This window comes from Schistosoma haematobium, chromosome 4 (assembly GCF_000699445.3).
Source record: "Schistosoma haematobium chromosome 4, whole genome shotgun sequence".
NCBI lineage: Eukaryota > Metazoa > Platyhelminthes > Trematoda > Strigeidida > Schistosomatidae > Schistosoma > Schistosoma haematobium.
This window is the reverse complement of record NC_067199.1, coordinates 30,232,711-30,254,346: the sequence shown is the minus strand read 5'-3', so window position 1 is coordinate 30,254,346 and position 21,636 is coordinate 30,232,711. Positions and strand designations below refer to the sequence as shown.

Genomic DNA, 21,636 nt, shown 5'->3' with positions numbered 1-21,636 from the left:
TAGTTTCATCACTGATAACAATAAAACATTGGCATGTCGAAGGTAACCATTTGGTGATACTTAATAACAGTTGCCATATGTGCATAGTTATAAGGTTTGGAAGACGAGAACAAAATACCATATACATAAAATACAGATGTTCTATGTTTACATAAGAATGTACTGTAAAACTGAAGTTGGATTTCCATAAAATATAGTTCCCTGACAAATTAAGAGTTATATGATGACTAAGTATTCGTCGCTCTCTAAAATTCGATGTGAACAATAGAAATCATATATCTTTAGCTCGTTAAAGCATTTTAGACCTTCTATCCTTTGAAAAGAATAGACGGAAATTGATGCACAGTAAGTTGTGACAAAATAGCCAATTAATAGTTGATTATTTTTTGAAGAAATTTTAACCTAAGATGTCGGTGGAGTTCAGTTGTAATGAGGAATAATATGTTCTTTTCAAGAGTGTAATTTATATGGATTTAAAGAATCTTTTTTTAAGCACAAAGACAAATGAAATTTTTAACTAGCACATCAAAAGGAAACGGACATTAAAAATTAAACAAGCCTAACTGAAGAAAAAATCTGTAAGGATAACATCTTTAAACAATTTTGTAATTCAAGTGATAATGATTAAAGAACTTAAAAAGTTCATTTTATAATATCGCTGAGAATGATTTGAGACTGCTCTTCTCTAGTCAAAATTCAATGAATTAGAGAAAAAAAAAGGCAAATTAATGACCATTTCGATGAATAACCAATTTTTCTCTTGAGAAAAGCTCAATGATCATCCTCAAAATCATGTTTGTAGACAACATTCAATATATACCATTGTTTGTTCAGAGGAAAATAATAACAAACCCGACATTTCGTTGACAGAAAATATCATACTACTTAGTTGATTATTAAGCATAATTTAAGTAGCCTTTTCATACCCTTTTAAAAAGGTTTGAAATAAGTTCTTCATTAATTTAAACCAAGTAAATTTTTTTCAGCAGTTGCTATCAACATGATGAGCATACTAAAGTTCAGTGGGTATCTATAACCCAATAATTTAATATTTATCGTACTTAACGCTTGCAACAAGTTTTAATTATGAATTATTTTGTGATAAACTAAACAATCCTACTATCAGTCCAAATTCTTAGGTGATACGACCTGAAGAAGACTGTTACACAGTTAAAAAAAGATTTTTTTGACCTTAAGTAGTAAAAATTATTACCGAAAATTTATTTTTATGAATTTTTACAAAGATAATTGACCATCGACTTTATCCTCTTAGTGTATCGATTATAAAATTTCAGTGCGGGAGAATTAAGACAATTAAAAAAAAGAACTGGAGATATAATGATCAATCGACTTTGAAAAATGAGTAAAATATATAATCGGAGTGTTACGATTACGTGGAGCAGCTACTATCAGTAAACCCTGGAAGTAATACTTAACTTAGTGTTGCATCTTTTTTAGCGACTGAATTTGAGAACTTATCGATCGTATCCTATTTAGTTACAAGTTTATTCAGCTTCCTAACTTTTGAGAGACTTTCATTCTACTGGATAAGTATCAATGGTTGCCCAGTTCTGTTTGATTATCAATGGCTATGAAGCTTGTATTAATCTATGGTGAAGAGTATCTAAAAATGAATCAGTTCTGAATATCCAATGCTAACCACAAATCCCAATAAGTTCTTTCTGAAAACTATGTTCTTCAGAGTAAACAAAAACAAGATTGAGGACTAATATCAACCGATGACACTGAGGAATGGAATTTTCCACTGTACATAAAGTTGACTGAAGTTCTAGGATTCAAAGCATCTACTTCTAGCCGAATTACTGTCAATGAAAATGTTTCACTCTCAATCATGGACTCACTATGTGGTGTACGCAAAAACAGGATAAACAAACTTCTAGTGTTTCATAGTTTTCAATGGAACTTTCAACTAATGCCATTTAATGGAAAAGAATATTAATTTTATTTCTACGTAGTCTCATCAACTATATTGTTACATAGGATAAAGAATTTCAGCAAATAGGTGATAATAGTTACACGCAACATTAAACTTTGCTGATTATTCAGAAGCTGTGACTATTGCCATTATAATTATGAACAAAATGTTTACGCTATTTTTAATACCTTCTCTCAAAATCTGTCACCAATACATTACTAATTAAAAAAAGAATTGTGTACATCTCTATGGAATCACAGATAATATCAGTCATTTATTCATACATTCATTATCATAACAATACAAATCAACCGTTTTCAATGAAACAGCCAAATTCAATGATGAAATATGTATAAAATTTGCCAATGATTAACAGAAAACATCCGGTTGTACTAAAACTAGTTTATCCATTGAAACAAAAAGTTGATCATCTATTTCATTACTTTTTTGGGTACCTTTTTTGATATTTCGGTTAGTTACATTGAAGTATTTAAAATTTCTAAATTTTCATGTAACCAAAATCTGAGAGAACTGCATATTTTCATGATCATTATGTGCATCTGTAAGTCAGTCATAAATAAAATAGAAACAATTAAGTATGAGAAAAGGTTCAAATTCCTACAATGCAACAACATAGTTACATGAAATTAGCCAGATGAACATCAAGCTAATGGAAGTATCAGTGATGGCAAAAAATACTAAGGATAAAAGATATGATTCTAGAAAAATGAGTTCGCAAAATAAAAAGTATATAATTTTGGAAATCAGGATCAACGGAAGACAAAGTAAATGAATCTGTGCGATTGTAACCGATTCCGAGGTATGTCACCTAGAATCTGAAGCCAGCATCTACCAACGTAACTCAGTCGATAGAGTCACAATCTTATCAACCGATCTTCCATGTAGCGGACCTAAGTATGATCAAATATACTCGGAAAACGTAGTGCAACAATTTTCAAGTCTTTCTATATGTGAAAGGAACACCGACATTATAGGCACTGAAATAGTTTGCCAAATCAGTTCTTGGTAGAGTAGTGACGTAACCGGTTCTATATAGCATGAGTGTCAATGAATTACGGTCACCAGAGACATCCAAAGGACTGTAGTGGATTAGCTGTGGGATAATTTCTTAGGCTTCGTATATTATTTGCCATGATAACCGTTATTAAAAATCCAGACGGCGTATGAACTTAGAAAACTTATCCGCTCTATACTACACTCTTACCATAAACTGTTTTTCCTTAGTCAGATAGTGTATGTTTACTGGTAGCATTATATTACGGTCAAATCATATCCGCGAATAGTTGGAATTCAGACACATGAATACCAACACAATGAATGCATGAATCCTATTCTGTAGCTGACTGAGAACCCGTACACAAACAGCTTAAAAGTAAAACAAAATAGTTAAACACTAATTCCCGATCTTGGACTATTCTTTGGCCAATATTAATTAAAGATAACTATTATACTCAATCAATTACATTCTTTCAGTTCTGTTGATAGAATAATGAAAAAGTGATATTACAAGAATTAACACATGATTAGTCTTATTGTAAAACAGAAAATAGTTAATACGTTATGAAAATACAAAGAATGTTAAAACCACCAGCACAGTTCATTGAATCAACGACAAAGAAACACCTACAAATTGATGATCACTAAAAAGTGAGATGTTTTACAATAAATAAAAAGCAGAACTAGAATACAATTTATGATAAATCAATACTCAACGGAACAGAATGTAACACTGATTTTTAAATGCCAACATACAAATCAAAGCTAAGTGATACAGAGAAAATAATATACAAAAGGAATTAAATGCAGAAATCTAAAAATCTTTGAAATATATAATTTCCTTTATACAAACGTTATAGAAGTTAATTTCATTCATTCAAATACGAATCAACTAAACGTGTTTGAACAGACTCTAAAAAATCATTCCATGTCTCCAATTCCATATAATTGTCTAGTGGATGAGATTTATGCAATAATAAAGATTTTACAAGCTTTTCAAACATTTTTGCTTCATATGAATTAGTACTTGGAACATCAACAACACATGACATATGTGTATTTGTATACTGTTGACAATACGTTGACGATGATGATAACATAGTTTGTTTAATAATACCAGTTTGTAATGGATAGTTCGGTAATGAATAAACTGAATGAATTGATTCTAATGAGCATAAATATGGAATATCTATGTCAATTGGTGAATTGTTAACAGTTTTATGTGAATCAACTGTTCGACTGAACATATTCCATATGTCATTTAAAAGAGTAGAATGTTTAATTCCTCGAGACATTAACTGACGACATAATACAGCTTCAGATGGTACATTTTTACCAGCTATTATTTTTCCTTGATTGTAATAAGGATTAAGATTATACCATGATAAATGATTATCTACCATTCCATTACAATTAACTCCAGTTTGTACAGTGAGCATCTAATGAAATGAATGAGAAAGAATTACTAGTTAAGTTAATAAGTGTTGCATAAAAACGGTTGATTTTTGGTTATAAACAGTTTAGATAGTTACATCAATAGATTTATGCAATTGATTGAACAAGTACAGACCTATGTACTCAATCTTAACATATGCATTTTTGTATGAAGGTAAACAATACTGATCGATCACTTAGCCCCTATAAAAAGGTAAAGCAGAGTTCTAATCTTCAGTCTAATGATTGGAAGTCATGATCTTTTAAATTATCAGATCGTCAGTTGACTCATACAATTAAATTTTAAATATTACATCGCAGTAAACAAATAGTATAGAAAATTATGATAATTTTGTTTAATTTTTAAGATGGTTATTCAAGAAATAGATGGTCGATAATAACTAATATAAAAGTTTCTACATTATGATCCCTTGATAAATTCAAATAAACCAAGAATAATAAGATTTGCAGAATTACACGAATCCATAATAATTCAAGGCTCAAAATGGCCTAAATTTACATTAATAATATTGTTCTGGAAAATTTATTACATATCACAATTAACGGAATGAGATTAGAAACGATATAAGCAATAAAGAGAAAGCAATATATTTAACAGAATAGTTACGAGTAATTAGTATTTACGTGTTAAAGGTGGCGTCATATAAAGAAGGGAATGAAGTTATAAGTGACAATAACGATACATTAAGTTTTACAGTACAGATTCACTTAAGTAAATAGTAAACATATGGAAACTTGTACGGTTTAATATACTGGTATTAATTCTTATGGGTCAGAACAATCATTACTCAAATAGTGGTACGCAAGAACAAGTTTAATTTGCAAGGGCAAGAAATATTACTAAACCAAAATAAATGATATAATGTAATCAATTGGTGAATAACGCATAAAAGGTATACGCTAACAATTTACTGGGGAAAAATATACATATATCTAGAACATCATTAACCATGGTCAAATGTTATCTCACTGTTATGACAAAAATGTATACAAAAGAAAGAAATGAAGAGTTAATAACGTGATCAAGTGATTATCTATAGAAATTACTTTCAGCTTGCTCAGGAATTTATTACAAGTTATATGCATTGACCATACATATTAATAAATCACATGGAAACACTTGGAATAGATAATTTCACTAATAAGTCCAAGGTTCGAAACTCGCTACATTTACTTAGCTTAGGGCAACCGGGTAGTATGATTGATCGTCATACATGATGTGTGGCTCATATATGAATGCTGGATGAACGATTTAATTCAACTGGATTTGGAAATAACAGATAAATGAAGCCTTTATTCCCTACAACCCATCACATAAAATTGAGTCTGGTAAGTAGGTAACTTACCAAGATCTGTTTGAAAAACCACTTTACTCAAACTATTTAAAAAATATTCTAACGAAACGTTCGTTTGGACTCAGAATATTAATTTTCTAACCTACATATGTACTAGCGTCCATCATTTTAAAGACAATCAAGTTATAAAACTCTCACTTATATATATTTTAATACCCAATGAAATTATATGCATACAAAAAACGTTGGTCAACACAACCTTAAAGTAACTCACCTTTCTACCTTGTGCAAAACATGTCACAGACAAAAAGTTATCTAGACTCATACCACCATATTCAATCGCCAACTTTGAAGGGGTTGTAACTGTATCAATAACAGAGGCTAAGACACTCATTTTTTTACAGGGATGAGGATGATCATATAACTGTGATGCATCTATAGGTAACCAACATGCATGACTTAGAAGATCCCCATATTCCAATATATTTAGTAAGCACAACTGATTTACGACGGTCAGTTTCTTCAAACGCGCATCCATACGTGATACAACTGATGAATTATAAACAGGAACCGAAAAAAAGAACGCCTTTGGAAATTCTTCGCTGATATTTTCTAAAAGCTGGGAACCAATACCAGTGAAGCCATCTTCAGCATCTACAACCAGTTGGAAGCTGTTTGGAAAAGAACAACGCTCTGAAATACGACGGATACGATCATCAAATTCGTCAGCCACCTTGCCTCCAGAACGAAATACATTTTGTCCCTGAAACGCATGAGATACAAAACGATATAAAACCAGTACACCGTTGTTAATGATATTAAACACCTCATATGTATATCGATAAGTATTTAATATGAGTGGACAAACAAGCACTATTGTTTCTTAAAACATAATTATTTAGTTTTATGAAATTATCATATGCTATAGTATGAGATATGAGCACATTAGATAGTTCAGAGGAAATCTTGGTAAGTTAGAAAAGACAAGTCTTTTCATGAGCTTCGAAATTCGAGACGATCATTCTTATTGCATTTACAGTAGCTTACAGACAAAAGCCAGTTACGACGTTTAGTGATAAATGAGTTTCGCAGACGCTTACATAATATAGTAAAGGAAATTTGGAAGTCAGTAAATTTATCACACTATGTACAGTCTCCAAGTGTTTTAGATCAAACGAAATTTTAGCCATCAGCAAATCCTTCACTTTTATAGTATATAGAGTTTCTGAAATGTGTTAAGTCAATTTTTAGACGTATAACCTTGATTTCGCAAACATCAAACTAATATAGACAGAAACGCAGGGTAAAAAGCAACAAAAAGCTTGACATTTTGATATCTATCGAGAACAGGAATCAGTTGTAAGTTGCTAAGTGATGCACTCACAAATAACTCGCATAAAACATACCTACTGGAACTGGACATGAGAACCAGGTTTTAAATACACTGACTATTAGGCCAAGAAAAAGTCTTCTGTTTGTCAGACAAAGAGTCCACTTACAAAGTCAACGGAAATTTTACTATTTGCAGTAGAATAGCGTTGCTCATATTTGTATTGATCACTTGTTTAGTAAGCATAGGTACTCACGTAACTGGCATAGTACTTGTATATACGTTACATGTATCTAATTTCAGATAAAACTACTATGTCCAAAATCAAACCAGAGATACGATTAAAGAACGGTCAGTAGCAATAATTCTTCATCTATCTTAATTCAGTTACGTTTAAATATGAAAGCACCATGATACACAGGCTATCGAAAAAGTTACCATATCTTGCTCTTGCAAACTTGTGCTTTTTAGGCATATCATACAGTTATTCACATTTAAAGTATATAATCATCTATGTACAATTTTACAAACAATGAGTTTCCCGTTAAAGGCTTTCAAGGTATAAAAGTTTTATTAAAGTTGGATATCTATGAAAAATAAACAAAGTTATAAAATGACCAGCAATTACCTCAGTAAATGTAGAAAGGCTAAGGACAGAATCTGATTGATGATTTCCATTAACAGAAGACTCGTCAGGAGTAGGTTGTAATGATAATGGCAGCTTTAGAACAGTATCATTACGAGACCATATTCGTCGAGCAAGAGGAGACAAACAGTTGGTCCAATTACAATGATAATTATTTTTGGTCGATGTAGATGGGCAACGCACAACTTTATCCACTTGACTGTTCCAAGAAGGAATGTCGAGTGGAGTAGGGTTTAAATCAGGATCAAGTTCACTTCCGAAATCAACAACTTCGCGTATATCAATGGCTAACACATGTGGTTTTGGTTCGCGTGTACTATCATCAAACAGAACTTTATACGTGAAAGGAAACTCACATTCGTTAGTTCTTGATTTATTGAAAAATCCATATTCTTGCAAGTTCCAAAAATGAGCACAGACTCGGTTCGCTAAAGGACCCGCTTGAAGAGTTATGACTTCACCTTTGTATGATTCCATGGGTAGGAAATATCTAAATTTTTGAATGTATAAAGGCATACATAGTTCAGTACCACTTATCAAACATTAAATCCTGAATATAAGGAAAGAAAATAAGTAGATAACAACCAAACATGGGAAGAACAAGAATATGTAAACAAAAACATTTGTACGTATATTTACTCTTAGAACTGATCTATAATATCAATTGAATTTGGACGACGAAATATAACAGAATAAATAATGAGTGACAAGAAGATTGGAGAATAGACTCCATTTAGGACAAGAGATCAATGAGATGGGATTATGATGAACGATACCTAAGGAATTTGAGTGGATTAATGTGAGCGCTATAGATATTTACAAACTATTATAGTGTCCGTGAGGTTTAAACTCACTAGTTATTATTTATTTTTTAAACTCACCGAGTGCATTACTAGGAACGGCTAAGAATCAGTTGTGGAGTCGTCAGTCACCAGCACCGTAAAATCTGGCACAGGTGTGACGCAGGTATATATGCTATTTATTTCCCTCTAGATCTTGATTTTCAAGATTCTTTATTTTTATACTGTGAATCCAATACTTCTTTCCTTACAATTGTCTCTATTTAATTCCACTATTTTTAGTACTACAAATATCCCAACTACTTTGCTGTTTAATATGCTAGCTTACCCTCACTATGGCGCGGGAACATGAGCCTATCTAAATGTTGTGTCAAATCGATTAACTGAATGAGCAACCATTAGATATTATCGATATTTAGCGTTGTGACCAAATCTATTGATAGTTATGAGTCAAGCCTAGTATCCTTACAAACCAAACGATTTTCACTGACTTCTACTTGTAACGAGTTAGCCTATTATTAATTCATAGTTATCCTTGTGATACTGATTTGATTATTTCCAAGTATTAACAGTCTTGTACTTTAATTAAGTATTACTTTCAACATTCTCAGGGTTTCATATATCTCCACAAAAGTTCACGTTTATATAATACGGTCCTATTGTTCGGCTATTGATAATCTAGTGGAAACGACCAATGACTACGATCAGTGTGATCCGTTACGTCTCTTCCTTGGTGGAAATAACGAAACGTTCCATGGCTAAGCGCTTGCCGTCTTTGACTAATGCCTAAGATCTGGCTTTAGCGGAATAATCGTAATCTAGCGAGTTTGGTGTAGCGGAAATATTCTGCAGTAGATCCAAACCTTTAGTGATGTCAGTAAATGTCGCTCTAAGACCTCGCAGGTAGAAATATATTTTTTTCGGGTTCTGATCAATTACATTGAGACATTATTATCTCCTGAAATAAAAGTAAATGAGCAACAAAATACATTTTTAAGACCATATCCTTCAAGACTATGGATTTGCAGATTGTATTCACTGGAATTCCAAACTGGACGGGACCGTTTTTCATGTTCTCCAAAAAAGAATTCAGAACAATCAGCTTAGTTATATTAACTAAAGATAATACGGCAACATGTCAATAGACCGGCTGTTAATACATGACTGAGTTGAATGCGAATGACAGCCTTTTATTGATGAAGTACTATTTTTCTTGGGGATAACTTTAAGAAAGGTTATACATAGAAGGTATAAGAAGGCATTCAAGATAAGAAGACAAACTTTCTAATGTTAAGGAAAGTAATAGTAAACAACAGCAGATATATAGATGCCGCATAAAGAACTACATTAAAACATCTATTTGTACTTTGACACATGTCTTAAGTGAAATTACGTTTGTTGTATTTACAAAGACTAAAGATCACTTAAGACGTCTCTGTAAAACAAAAACAATTAGGAACTGTGATTGTGGAACACTTCGTTTTTAAGACTATAAAGAACGATAAAACTCATTTCGACTTAGTGTCAGCTTTTTAATTGATTTCGTAGTAGATAAGTGGAGTAAAATACTAATGGTTAAAACACCGTTGATTCTATAGGTTCCGAGTACGTACCTCCCAAACATTTATCGGTTCGCAGTACCGCTACGGATAATGCACACAATATGGCTCAGATCAAGGTGCATGAAGCCATACTTGTCAAGCGCATTGAATCTAACGTCATCACAACTAAACCTTGCCTCTGTTTTTTGGATACAACTGCAGTTGAGACGGTGACTCACTAGTTTTCCAGTTCTCTAAATAGGAAAGAAAAAGAGCATATCCGTGCCACGGATGCAGAAATGCTGAAATTAGGAAAGTTCCACAGAGCTATTGACCTAGTCGTTCAGATTTTGTTCATATATGGACATAATTATAATTATGGAATGGTATTGCAAGTGGGAGACTATTTTTATTCAGTACCTAATGGTGGAAAAACAAAGCTCAGTGAGCTACTAATCTACAATATCACATTGAATATAAGCTTACAAAAGGAAGATCAAAGATTATCGAAAGCCATAGTTACCCAATCCCCTGGTATCGAGACAACGGTAGCACTACTTATCATATTGAGCGGTAGGTTTATTTCAAACCTCAAACTTCTCAATTGAAAAGAAAGATGCACTTATAATTCCTGAGTAACAACTTTATAATCTGAGAATAGCAACCCATTCAAACGAGAAGTTAGAAACGAAGAATTCCGAAGTTATATTTGATAGGCTTTCGACATATGGAGAAGTAATAACTCTAAGCTGGCTATGTAAAAAAGGTTAGTTTTTCGAACAAACTCTCTTGGCCACAAATCTCTAGCTTCCGTGTCCTTTCTGGATTAGGCAAGGACTAACAAGAATGATACATCACTCGAGCCTGTTGTAGAACACCAACGTAGATGATCTATGTCGAAAATAATTGGAGGCCTACTTGACTTAGACGTGAATGGTGTGACAAACTGGCTAACGTCGAAGTCACACCTCGTGGTCAGCACCCTACGTGAACTGCCCCATTGACGTCTCAAGGTACCATAGATGCTCTGAAGACTGTACAACACAGAGGACGTTATTACAGAAATATATTAGTTAAAGTAGATACAAGCGAAAGTAAGACCATTGCCACATGGGTCAGTCCATGGCATACGATTAACTGATGGCGTTGGTTGTCCCTGACCTTGATGAGGATTGATGAGTTGCTCGATATTCAATGACCCAACTGTCGGATGATTTGGCCACGGCTTAGTAACATTTCACTGACCCTACACTGTGCTTCAGTTCCTATCAAAATTCCTCATATTCCATACAAAGTATTTAGGTCTTGTAAAAACTATTTGCCAGAAAATTCAAATAAAAGGCATTCGACATAATCAGATCACCAGAAAATGTGATCGACAGGGTTGAATTGGTGCATTTTACAGTCATATGCCCAGTCTGATATCACGTTCTAACATGAGCATACAACTATTTAGAGCTAATATGTCCTTATCAAACATCATAGGTTTCTAAACTAACGCAAATATCGAGACTAATCTTGAGAAATTTAAAATATTTTCATGTTATTTTCTGTCTCTGATAAGAAAATCTACAGCCTACAAATATAATGAATGAAAACACTGTTGAGTAGTTTGTAGTGTTGCGTCGAGTCGCGTTTGACTGTGATTACCACTACAAGACGAGCCCGTACCAGAAAATCAGAAGGCGAAAGGAGATTGTAACCAGGTTTATTCGTTGGCGATCTCGTGGTATCAAAAGTACACCAAGATCGTGCCAAAGGAAATACAAGTGGAATCAATGGGCGAACGTGCGAGCTTGTACGCTCGTCACAGTCAACGGAAGAATAATAGAGGAGTAATGGATGCCTTTAGTACAGTTAAACAAACAAGCACAGTAAAACAATCACTGTTACAACTGGTTATAATAGTGATATTTTCCAATAAACCAATCGCGTTCTCTTGGTCATTACATGTTTGTAACGGTAATATATTCACGAGATCAATAGTTCTGTAAGTGTTCGGCATTTAATGCTGGCCTTATTAATTTTAATAGGTAGTCGTTAGTCAGCTTAGACTTAACGCTTCCCGATATATCAATAGACTTTCAAATATATCTCCGAGCTCCTTTTCCGTCTTCTTATTTGACTGATTACAAAACGTATTACTGGTTAAGGCGTTGTCAAACCATGAATACTTGTTATACTTTTAAGCTAAATGTGATGCCTTGCAGTCTCTAAGGGAAGAAATCTTGCAAAGTATTATATTCCATTCACCACAGAATCCTGAAAATTATAATCTATGGTGTACCAGAGAAAGATTACTTGAAACTACAATGGAGTAAATTAGTCACAGTAGAAAATATGAATGCAAGTATCACTGTCGTTTTATGCCAGCATTCATAATCTAGAAGTGATAAGAGGAAAAGCCTTCTCAGTAACAGCTGTCTTTAGTTTCACGAAAAGAAATTGTTTACAAACTCTTCCGAGATGCTTGAAAAAATCCAGGACACTTATATGGAACTGATGTTTTTGTTCTGCAAAGAGGATCCGGCTATTCGAGGTAGTATTACTGGTCGAGCCACAAAATATTTGGACAAAAATCTCTGTATGGTTTCAAAGTACAAAACGAAAAGCTTCCAACTGATTCATTCAGAACTCATTCCACTGGAGGAAGCACTCAGATCCCAATCTAGAATTTTTCGCAGTATGATCAAATTGTCCTCCTAGAGCAGCATTAAATTTAGAGGTTAAGAAAGATTTTTTGTTCTGCAAAATCCTGGTACGCTCTGATTGTAGCAATTCAAGCTATAAAATCTATGCATGAAGAATAAAGTAAGAAGTGCAACAAAATAAGACAGAGTTTACAGAGTATTGGCTACCATATACGATGCCGCTTGCATTGATGAAAATCCTGACCTCCATGAGTACAACCTCAAACTCGTTTGCGTCAATGTTTTAGCTAATCATGAAGACAGTAGTTTCGAAACCCCTTCCTATGATTAAATTTAACCGACTCTTGCATTTAGCATTATCTCATTCTAAAATAAGGAAACTCATTTCGGTCCCTCCAACTAATGCCTCTTTTCGGCGACATCAACGGCATTCCGCCAGTCAAGAATACAATGCAGCGGCCCAATCTGCTTCACTCCGTCTGCAAAACGACCTACAAAATATCTACGGTCCAAGACTACGACCACAAAAGACGTCAAGACGAGACTTAGAAACTAACAGCGGATCCTGCTCTACAGTATCAAGCAAATATACTGAACTTTGAAACGATTGAATATGTGAGACTACCTTCTACTACGATGTGCAATATCTGGCGTGACAGATCGAACGAGAGGATTGGTAGACGAAAACATGGGACTAGACGACGATACCACTGACTGTCTGCTCGAGGCTTGTTGAACATTGGTTAGGGTCGCAGAGTTGACTTCTGGGATTTGTTGGGTCCCGCAACCTCCTCCACGCCAAGATTTAGTGCCGCAGGTGTCTCCAGCTTTTATCCTCCCCCGAACTGGTGAGCTTAAATATTACCTGGCACCTTTAATTACCGCAGAATCACTTCTCTCGAGCCGTGTGCTTTAACGTCTAGTGACCGTTAACGCCATTTGTGCCATCACAATTTTGACTTCTGCTACTTATTCTACCGCAGTGATGTGATATAACTTAGGTTGATACACATTTCCGACCAACTCGCTGTTGAACATTACTTACTCCAAGTGTTGAATATTAAAAAGTGAATTCGAAATATGACTACCATTTCTATTTGACAGCGTATTTTTAAGTACTTGTTAGAGAACTGAGTGATGTTTCCACTGGGGACAATAAACCATCGAGGAATGAAACTAATGTCGTAAATTAAATGGTAATTCCTTCATTCTATTTGGGAAAGGAAGTATATGAAGAATAAAAACAATTAGAAAAGAGCACTTTTTGGCGGTTATCAGAATGGCAAAATCAAAGCCTCTGTCTGCAATCTTTGCAGTCATTTAAACGTGCTAGCAAACATATTATAGTATTATAATATAATTGTCTAATGACACTGAGTTATGCACCATGAATTGAAAATGTGAATAACTCAAATTAGAAAGAACGAAGTGAAATTAGACAAAAAAATATGTTGATCATCAAAGAATGGACCAGATGAGATGAAAATATTAAACATAGTATATATTTACAGCGTTTCATCATAAAAATAATAAGTACATATTATTTGTAGCTTGTCAAGAAATTTCTCCGCTACGATAGTTCAAATCCAGCATGACTATTTATGGCATATCTTAACTTTTCTTTCAATGCACTACGAGACGAGTAATTAGGTAATTTTAAAAGATTAAAACAAGTAGACGCAGTTGGTAAGCGAGATACTTCTTCACGGCGACCAACAACCCCCAGAAATCCTTTCAGTACTGATCCTAGAGTATCACCGACATCCTGTAGAAATCAAAAGTAAAAATATGAGAAAATATTTACCAAAACGGAGATTATTCTCATTTCAAAACTATAAACAAGAAGTCCATTAACAATAAATACATCGACTAGATAAAGAACGTGAATATCTAGACGTCATCAGTTGTAGATTATGAAAAAATTGTCGAAGGTGAAATGCATCATTGTGAAACCCATCTCCCACGAATTTTCCTACTTTCACTTTTGAGCTAAAATTTTTAAGTTAACAATATGAGTTTTTTAACAAACAGAATTTCTATTCTCATCTTTCTCCTCTGTACGTCCATAGTACACTTTACAACTTGTTTTCAAACTTATAGTTTTATCTTCTCTCAATATTTCTATTAACAAAATATCAATTGTCATTCTAACGTTAACAAGATAAAATCACTAATTATGGATAGTTTTAGCATGAAAAGAAGATGAGGCCTAGTCGTTTAGTTATTCTCTCTATCACTGGTTTATATCAATAACTAACAATAATAATTCGTAGAGTCTCATAAACATAAAGTAATCTTCGTTAACTTGCCTTTATGTTTTATTCATCAAGGTAATTTTGATAATAATTTAAAATAACGTACTTGATCTTCATTAGTATAATGTACACAACGTATACAAAATGGTGGTTCAAGATTAGCGAACCCCAAAAGCGGTGGCCTAGAACAACTGGTAACAAACTGTAGAAAAAACGAAAACAATTGCTTTCTATTACGTAGAGAATAAATGAAATACTTTATTTCACTAAATACTGAGGGAGTATGAAATGTAAAAATTTATTTATATATTGTCTATAGGAAACGTTTCTGAGATTAATGTAGAGACAGGTCAAGTACATTATGGTTGACTGGTGAGATAACATTTAACTGTATCAGTTGATTGTCTACCTATCAACCTTCGATTCAATTACTGAATCGGCACATTTACGAGTTATACAAAAATAACTAATTGTATCAGTTGAACAACTTTGATTATTCGACTGAACGAATTAAACCGTAACCAAGGATGCAAAAACCTCACTAAGAAAAAACACATTATGAACGATGTATTATGAGTAGACACTAAAAAGAATTGACAACACATTGTGTACAGAGCCTTAAGTCACTAACATATTAGACAATCAACCGCCTGCAAACCATGTGACTTATTAAATATTACTGTAAACTAACTGGTTACTACAGATAATATTACCCATTTGCTCTGAAGAAGTGGCTTACATTAAGTCACGAAACATCAGAAATACAATTTTTCTACTCAATGGGATATAAAAATAATATATCTATTATTAACTGGTTACTAGTTATTGTAGACTTTGTTGTACGATATAACAAAGGATAATGGCGTATGAAAATTCAAAAACATGCACATATATGCCACTTAAGAGTTGTTTGCCTACAAGTGGCATAAGATTCATACAAATGTATTAAATAAATAAGGTTCTAGATAGCAGCTTTAAAGCTAGTAATACAATAGGCCATAAATTTTTCAATCAAAGTGCAAGTCCCACTGCCGACATACTTCTATTTAAACACAACTAAATAAATCATTAATGGCACAAATAAGTGTAAACGGAGAATACATTAACTATAAATTAAACTGTACCAGTTTCTTGTCAGAAAAATTAAGATTATGACATGATTGACATTATTATATGGATTGTGAGACGGACAGTGAAATAATAACTAGTTGTGTATGTGAGGGAGTAGAAATAAACGAAAACAACTTACCTTCAAGAATAAACTACGTTCTCTATCGTCGAAATCACGCCTAAGAATATCCCATAACCACCGAATTACACGATGATTACTGTGAAATCCACCCGAATAACGTGTATGTTGTCTACAAAATTAAAGGAAAGCCTATATATTAAGGTAGAAACTGTTTAGTGGTAAACTGAACTATGAACAATAGAAGTCCTTTAAAACGATACCAACAGATTTCAGACTAAATACATTTAAAATAAATTACTCAACCATTTATATCCGGAAGGCATTATATATTATCTAAACACATAAACATTGATGCAAAAAGGCACCAAAATATATATGAACTACACAAAGTTGTTATCATTACCTTTGTGTATGTGCTGGAATACTACATGGGTGCCTAAACCGAAGTACAGGGTTTTCTCAGAGGGGCATTCCCCAAGCACTTGACTTAAACAGCTAATTCACGAGGCAGTAGAGAAACGTTAAGTGATGCTGTCCCATGGTGACCGATTACTGACAACAGATCTACACTCAATTCGATCCCCTAACAATCCTGGAGACCATATACACCACTGGCTTGGAATCAGGGTTTTCCAACTACCCTATCAATCAAGCAATAAAATGAACTAGGCGGTCTGTTTGAATATCTGTGCTACCTGTTCATGCCATCTGGATATTTCAACAAGTTATCTGTTTTCTTGTTTGTTTTAACATATCATTATGCCCATTAGTCGCATAACCTATTCAGGAGTGTTTGTGACAAGTCTACAAAATTTCGTTGTAGAAGTTACAAAAGAGCCAAATCAGAGATATAATGGTTGCTGGCAATATGCATCGAAAAGAATGTATATTATTCAAATATCGATTCCCGAACTGCTAACCTCTAACTGGCGACCACTCAATATTTATCTCGAGGATCGATCAACAAATAAGAAAAGGAAACATGCTGAAACACATTATGCTGAGAATTCTATATTGTACCAGAAATATAATATTGAATAAAGTCAGTAATAATAATAATAATAATAATAATAATAATAGTAATCATAATAATAATAATAATAAGGATCAATCCAATTTTATATAATCCCATCATACGATAAGTTTAATTGACTGATTACAAAGATAAATTTCATCAAAATATAAACCTAATATTTATTGTTTACTTACTTTAAATCATCAATATCCATTGAACTACTATCACCTGAGATAAGTGTTTGTAATTCTGATGGAGAAAACATAGCCAACCAATCAGGATTTAGTATAGAATAAAATCCCCGTATAAAAGAAGCAGTCTGTGCTCTAATTTGTTTATACATTCGAAAGTGAGCAACGCTATGAACGTAACTTATTCTTTATGCAAAAAAGGCATAATTGAAATTTAAAAAGGACATTTGAACATTGAATACATTATCTAAGATTACAACGGTCAAAATTTTAAATAATGTCATTTGTTGATTAAATTTTAAATGTGAAAACATACGTAGATTTACTAAGTATAATATTATTGAAGTAACTAGTCGTTGTTAATTTCTGTGAGCAGCAAATCAACTTGTCTTTGAAGCATTCAGTAAGAAGGAAACACCTTAATATATAATCAATAATTTTAGCTAAAAAGAAAAACTCCCACTGACTGAGAATGTGTAATAACAATTTAACAAACCGCTTTGAAATTAAATTTGCGCAACAGATCAACTAATTAAATTGTAAACTATAATGGTAATTGACTTTGGAAATAAAGAATATATTATTATTTAGTTGAATATGAAGCATCGGAAATTGACGAAGTCTAAGGTTATGTACACTACTAACACATATACAGTATAATGAAAGCGGGAAAGTTTGGAACAATCACCATTATATTCAATTCCGACAGAAATCTTAAAACCTCTCGTTTTTAGTAGGGTATTAGGGAGGGATAATATGACATATAGACAACAAGTTGTTTGTTTCAACTATTACGTAACGTTCAAAAGTTGTAAATATTTACCGCTATAAACCACAAATTGAGAAGCACCTCATTAGGGAACAAGATGTGTACACTCTGAACATAAACACTTTACTTCAGTGCTTTATATACATTTAACATGAAAATGCTTAAGCGTAAAAAAAGGATAAAGAAATAGATTACTTGACATCATTCGTTACAGAAATTTGACGGCCACCAGGACAGAGATCATGTATAATCACTTGACCTAGACAATCTTCAGCATAAGAATAAGTGAATTCCAGATCGGAAACATCTCCATCATAATGCTAAGAAAAAATACGATTTAGATTGTGAATAACGAAAAAACATCAAATACAAAAAATTACTGACAATATAAATGACTTTTGAAAATGTTAGTGTAACCCATTACCAAGTTATAAGTTGATCTATTCACCAATGGAACAGACTGCTCCTGTGAAGGTTAATAATAACTCAGTTATTTAAATAAAAATGATTACAACAGGATTCCAACTTATTTTCAATCGATTACCCACTGGAAAACTTTTCACCACTAAGCCATGGCCTCACATTAACACACAAAAGAATGCACAACCAAGAAAGACTATAGCGAATATGTCGAATCTCAATTTACGAAATATTTAGTCAATCTATTTGATAATTTTTATGATACAACGCGTTTCATGACTAAATAATTTGTCATGACCATACTGACAGTCGTAGATTGGTAAAACGAATTCAGAATTTTAATAGTCGATTTATTTAATCAGATCACACTAACTGTAGTGTGTTAAACATCTGTGACGATAGATATGATCTTTTATGTTCAACATATGTAAGTCAGCTATATACATATATAATAGACGTATTGTTTCAAGAAAAGTTGGAAAAAGTTTACGATTAATTCTGTGCATACTGAAAGTGGATGACGCTTTTCCACGGTTATGTGTTGTAACGGGTGTGACTGCAGGATAGATGCGCAGCGTATTTGTCGATCGCTTCTGTGACAGTGGACACGTAAACACGTAGTGGACGACCTAGTGCCCTGATTGGCCCTGCTTCGCTATCTGTCCTAGCCAGTTGAGTCAAGGACACAAGTCACAGCCTCTGAGTTATGAATCATCATATTTCAAACATACTTTGTTTATATACCAATCAAGCATACCACATCGTACCATAAAATAGAAAACAACATTTTGTACAATATTCAACAAGTGAACAGATATCGACCAATAGGAAATGTCCATTTAAAGTCCAAGGACACCATTGGACTTAACATGATAATTATTGGTCTATTCCTCCGCATCCACAACAGAATGTATTTGAAATAAGACAAATTGTCGTGTCGCTAAATGATTATTGAATATATCTAAATCTGTTACAACTTAGCAGCTTCGATACTGTAAAAATACCTGAGTATGCTTGCTTTCATTTAGACATTAAGAAACAAGATGGTTGGAGAAACATTACATGTGAGGACGGTTGGGTTTTGATACCGATTGTTTTCATTAGTCTGCGAATATATACTTTACACATGAGATTTTAAATGAAACCAACACACCGATAGGCTACAATACTGTGTTCGCTTATACTGTTGAGAAGTTTTATATAAGCTTGATGCTCGTTTGAATTACTTACCTAACGTTAAGTGAAGATAAATTGGGGAGAGTTCCGCGAACAATGCGAAGAGATTGCTAATATAAGTATGGAAGTTTATTGACCTACAACTACATGGGAAAGTATAAACTGACTGACACTAATATTATTAGGATAGTTAAAGTTAGGTATTGTATCGTCCAGTAATGATGAAATCAGCAACCTTTTTCAAAACTTCAGACATTTAATGATAACCAATGTACAGGACGTTGGTTAATGTAATGAATCGTAACATTTCTTAGTCAAACGAAATAGCAGAACAGAATTAAAAAGAGTAAGTTTCGACCATCGATCCCAGGATACAAATTTTTCATATTATGTTTACAAAATAGCATATATTAGAGAAAAAAAACATTTTATAGGATAGTTTATAGGTAGATTATGTTGAATGTAGATATTAGATGACTCTCCGTGTTGGTTTATCGTTGTCTACGAAGGATTGTTGAAATTTGGTCGCATCACCATATTGTAGGGGTTCGGCATCATGTGTTTGGATACAGCAAGGATAATTCAATTGGTGTCATCATTTTGAAACATCGACTTTAGTGGCTTGGAGATGTTTTACGAATGTCATACCAGAGAATCCCACGCAGTGCATTATTTGTCGACGCTGGGACCACTTGCGAAATGTGGAGAGGTGGCCGGTGTATGACATGGTGTCGTGGTATGAAAAAAAGCTGTACAAGACTGGTATATGTTGGCCCTTAACGACTTCATCGTTGGTGTCCTAGAGATGGTGCAACACAGTTGCTTGAGACGTTATCAAATATGGCTCAGAATAGATTTATTTATTTGAACACATAAATATTAGTGCAAAGGGGCACCAAATATATATGCGCCACACAAAAAATGAGAATGCGGAGAAAATGGTGAGAGGCGCAAGAGAAAAAAAGAATACGAGGAACAATAACGACCAGATTAGTGTAAGGAAGTGTAATAATAATAATAATAATAATAATAATAATAATAATAATAATAATAATAATAATAATAATAATAATAATAATAATAATAATAATAATAATAATAATAATAATAATAATAATAATAATAATAATAATAATAATAATAATAATAATAATAATAATAATAATAATAATAATAATAATAATAATAATAATAATAATAATAATAATAATAATAATAATAATAATAATAATAATAATAATAATAATAATAATAATAATAATAATAATAATAATAATAATAATAATAATAATAATAATAATAATAATAATAATAATAATAATAATAATAATAATAATAATAATAATAATAATAATAATAATAATAATAATAATAATAATAATAATAATAATAATAATAATAATAATAATAATAATAATAATAATAATAATAATAATAATAATAATAATAATAATAATAATAATAATAATAATAATAATAATAATAATAATAATAATAATAATAATAATAATAATAATAATAATAATAATAATAATAATAATAATAATAATAATAATAATAATAATAATAATAATAATAATAATAATAATAATAATAATAATAATAATAATAATAATAATAATAATAATAATAATAATAATAATAATAATAATAATAATAATAATAATAATAATAATAATAATAATAATAATAATAATAATAATAATAATAATAATAATAATAATAATAATAATAATAATAATAATAATAATAATAATAATAATAATAATAATAATAATAATAATAATAATAATAATAATAATAATAATAATAATAATAATAATAATAATAATAATAATAATAATAATAATAATAATAATAATAATAATAATAATAATAATAATAATAATAATAATAATAATAATAATAATAATAATAATAATAATAATAATAATAATAATAATAATA

At 32.0% G+C, this 21,636-nt stretch overlaps 2 protein-coding genes across 2 annotated transcripts; both read right to left on the bottom strand.

The window, feature by feature from the left end:
• Nucleotides 1-2,912: 2,912 nt before the first annotated feature.
• On the bottom strand, nt 2,913-10,592 carry MS3_00007834 (uncharacterized protein). Its single transcript, XM_051216177.1, has 4 exons — nt 8,210-10,592; nt 7,662-8,169; nt 5,978-6,466; nt 2,913-4,392 (listed from the first exon to the last, which is right to left on the bottom strand). The coding sequence occupies exons 2-4, from the start codon at nt 8,154-8,156 to the stop codon at nt 3,823-3,825; spliced, it is 1,554 nt and encodes a 517-aa protein (XP_051066741.1). The 5' UTR covers nt 8,157-8,169; nt 8,210-10,592; the 3' UTR covers nt 2,913-3,822.
• A 3,649-nt stretch (nt 10,593-14,241) lies between these two features.
• Nucleotides 14,242-19,945, bottom strand: UBE3B_1 (Ubiquitin-protein ligase E3B; the record flags this gene model as incomplete). The annotated part of the gene is made up of 6 exons (XM_051219356.1): nt 14,242-14,436; nt 15,033-15,128; nt 16,176-16,287; nt 17,328-17,510; nt 18,289-18,413; nt 19,925-19,945. The coding sequence occupies 6 exons, from the start codon at nt 19,943-19,945 to the stop codon at nt 14,242-14,244; spliced, it is 732 nt and encodes a 243-aa protein (XP_051066740.1).
• Nucleotides 19,946-21,636: the final 1,691 nt, after the last annotated feature.

What these genes read in the sequence shown, in the direction of transcription:
- MS3_00007834 (XM_051216177.1), bottom strand. Translation starts at nt 8,156, where the DNA reads ATGGAATCATACAAAGGTGAAGTCATAACTCTTCAAGCGGGTCCTTTA. An exon ending in GCCTTTCTACATTTACTGAG is followed by an intron (nt 6,467 to 7,661) that starts GTAATTGCTGGT and finishes CATGCGTTTCAG; the next exon opens with GGACAAAATGTATTTCGTTC. An exon ending in GTTTTGCACAAGGTAGAAAG is followed by an intron (nt 4,393 to 5,977) that starts GTGAGTTACTTT and finishes TCATTTCATTAG; the next exon opens with ATGCTCACTGTACAAACTGG.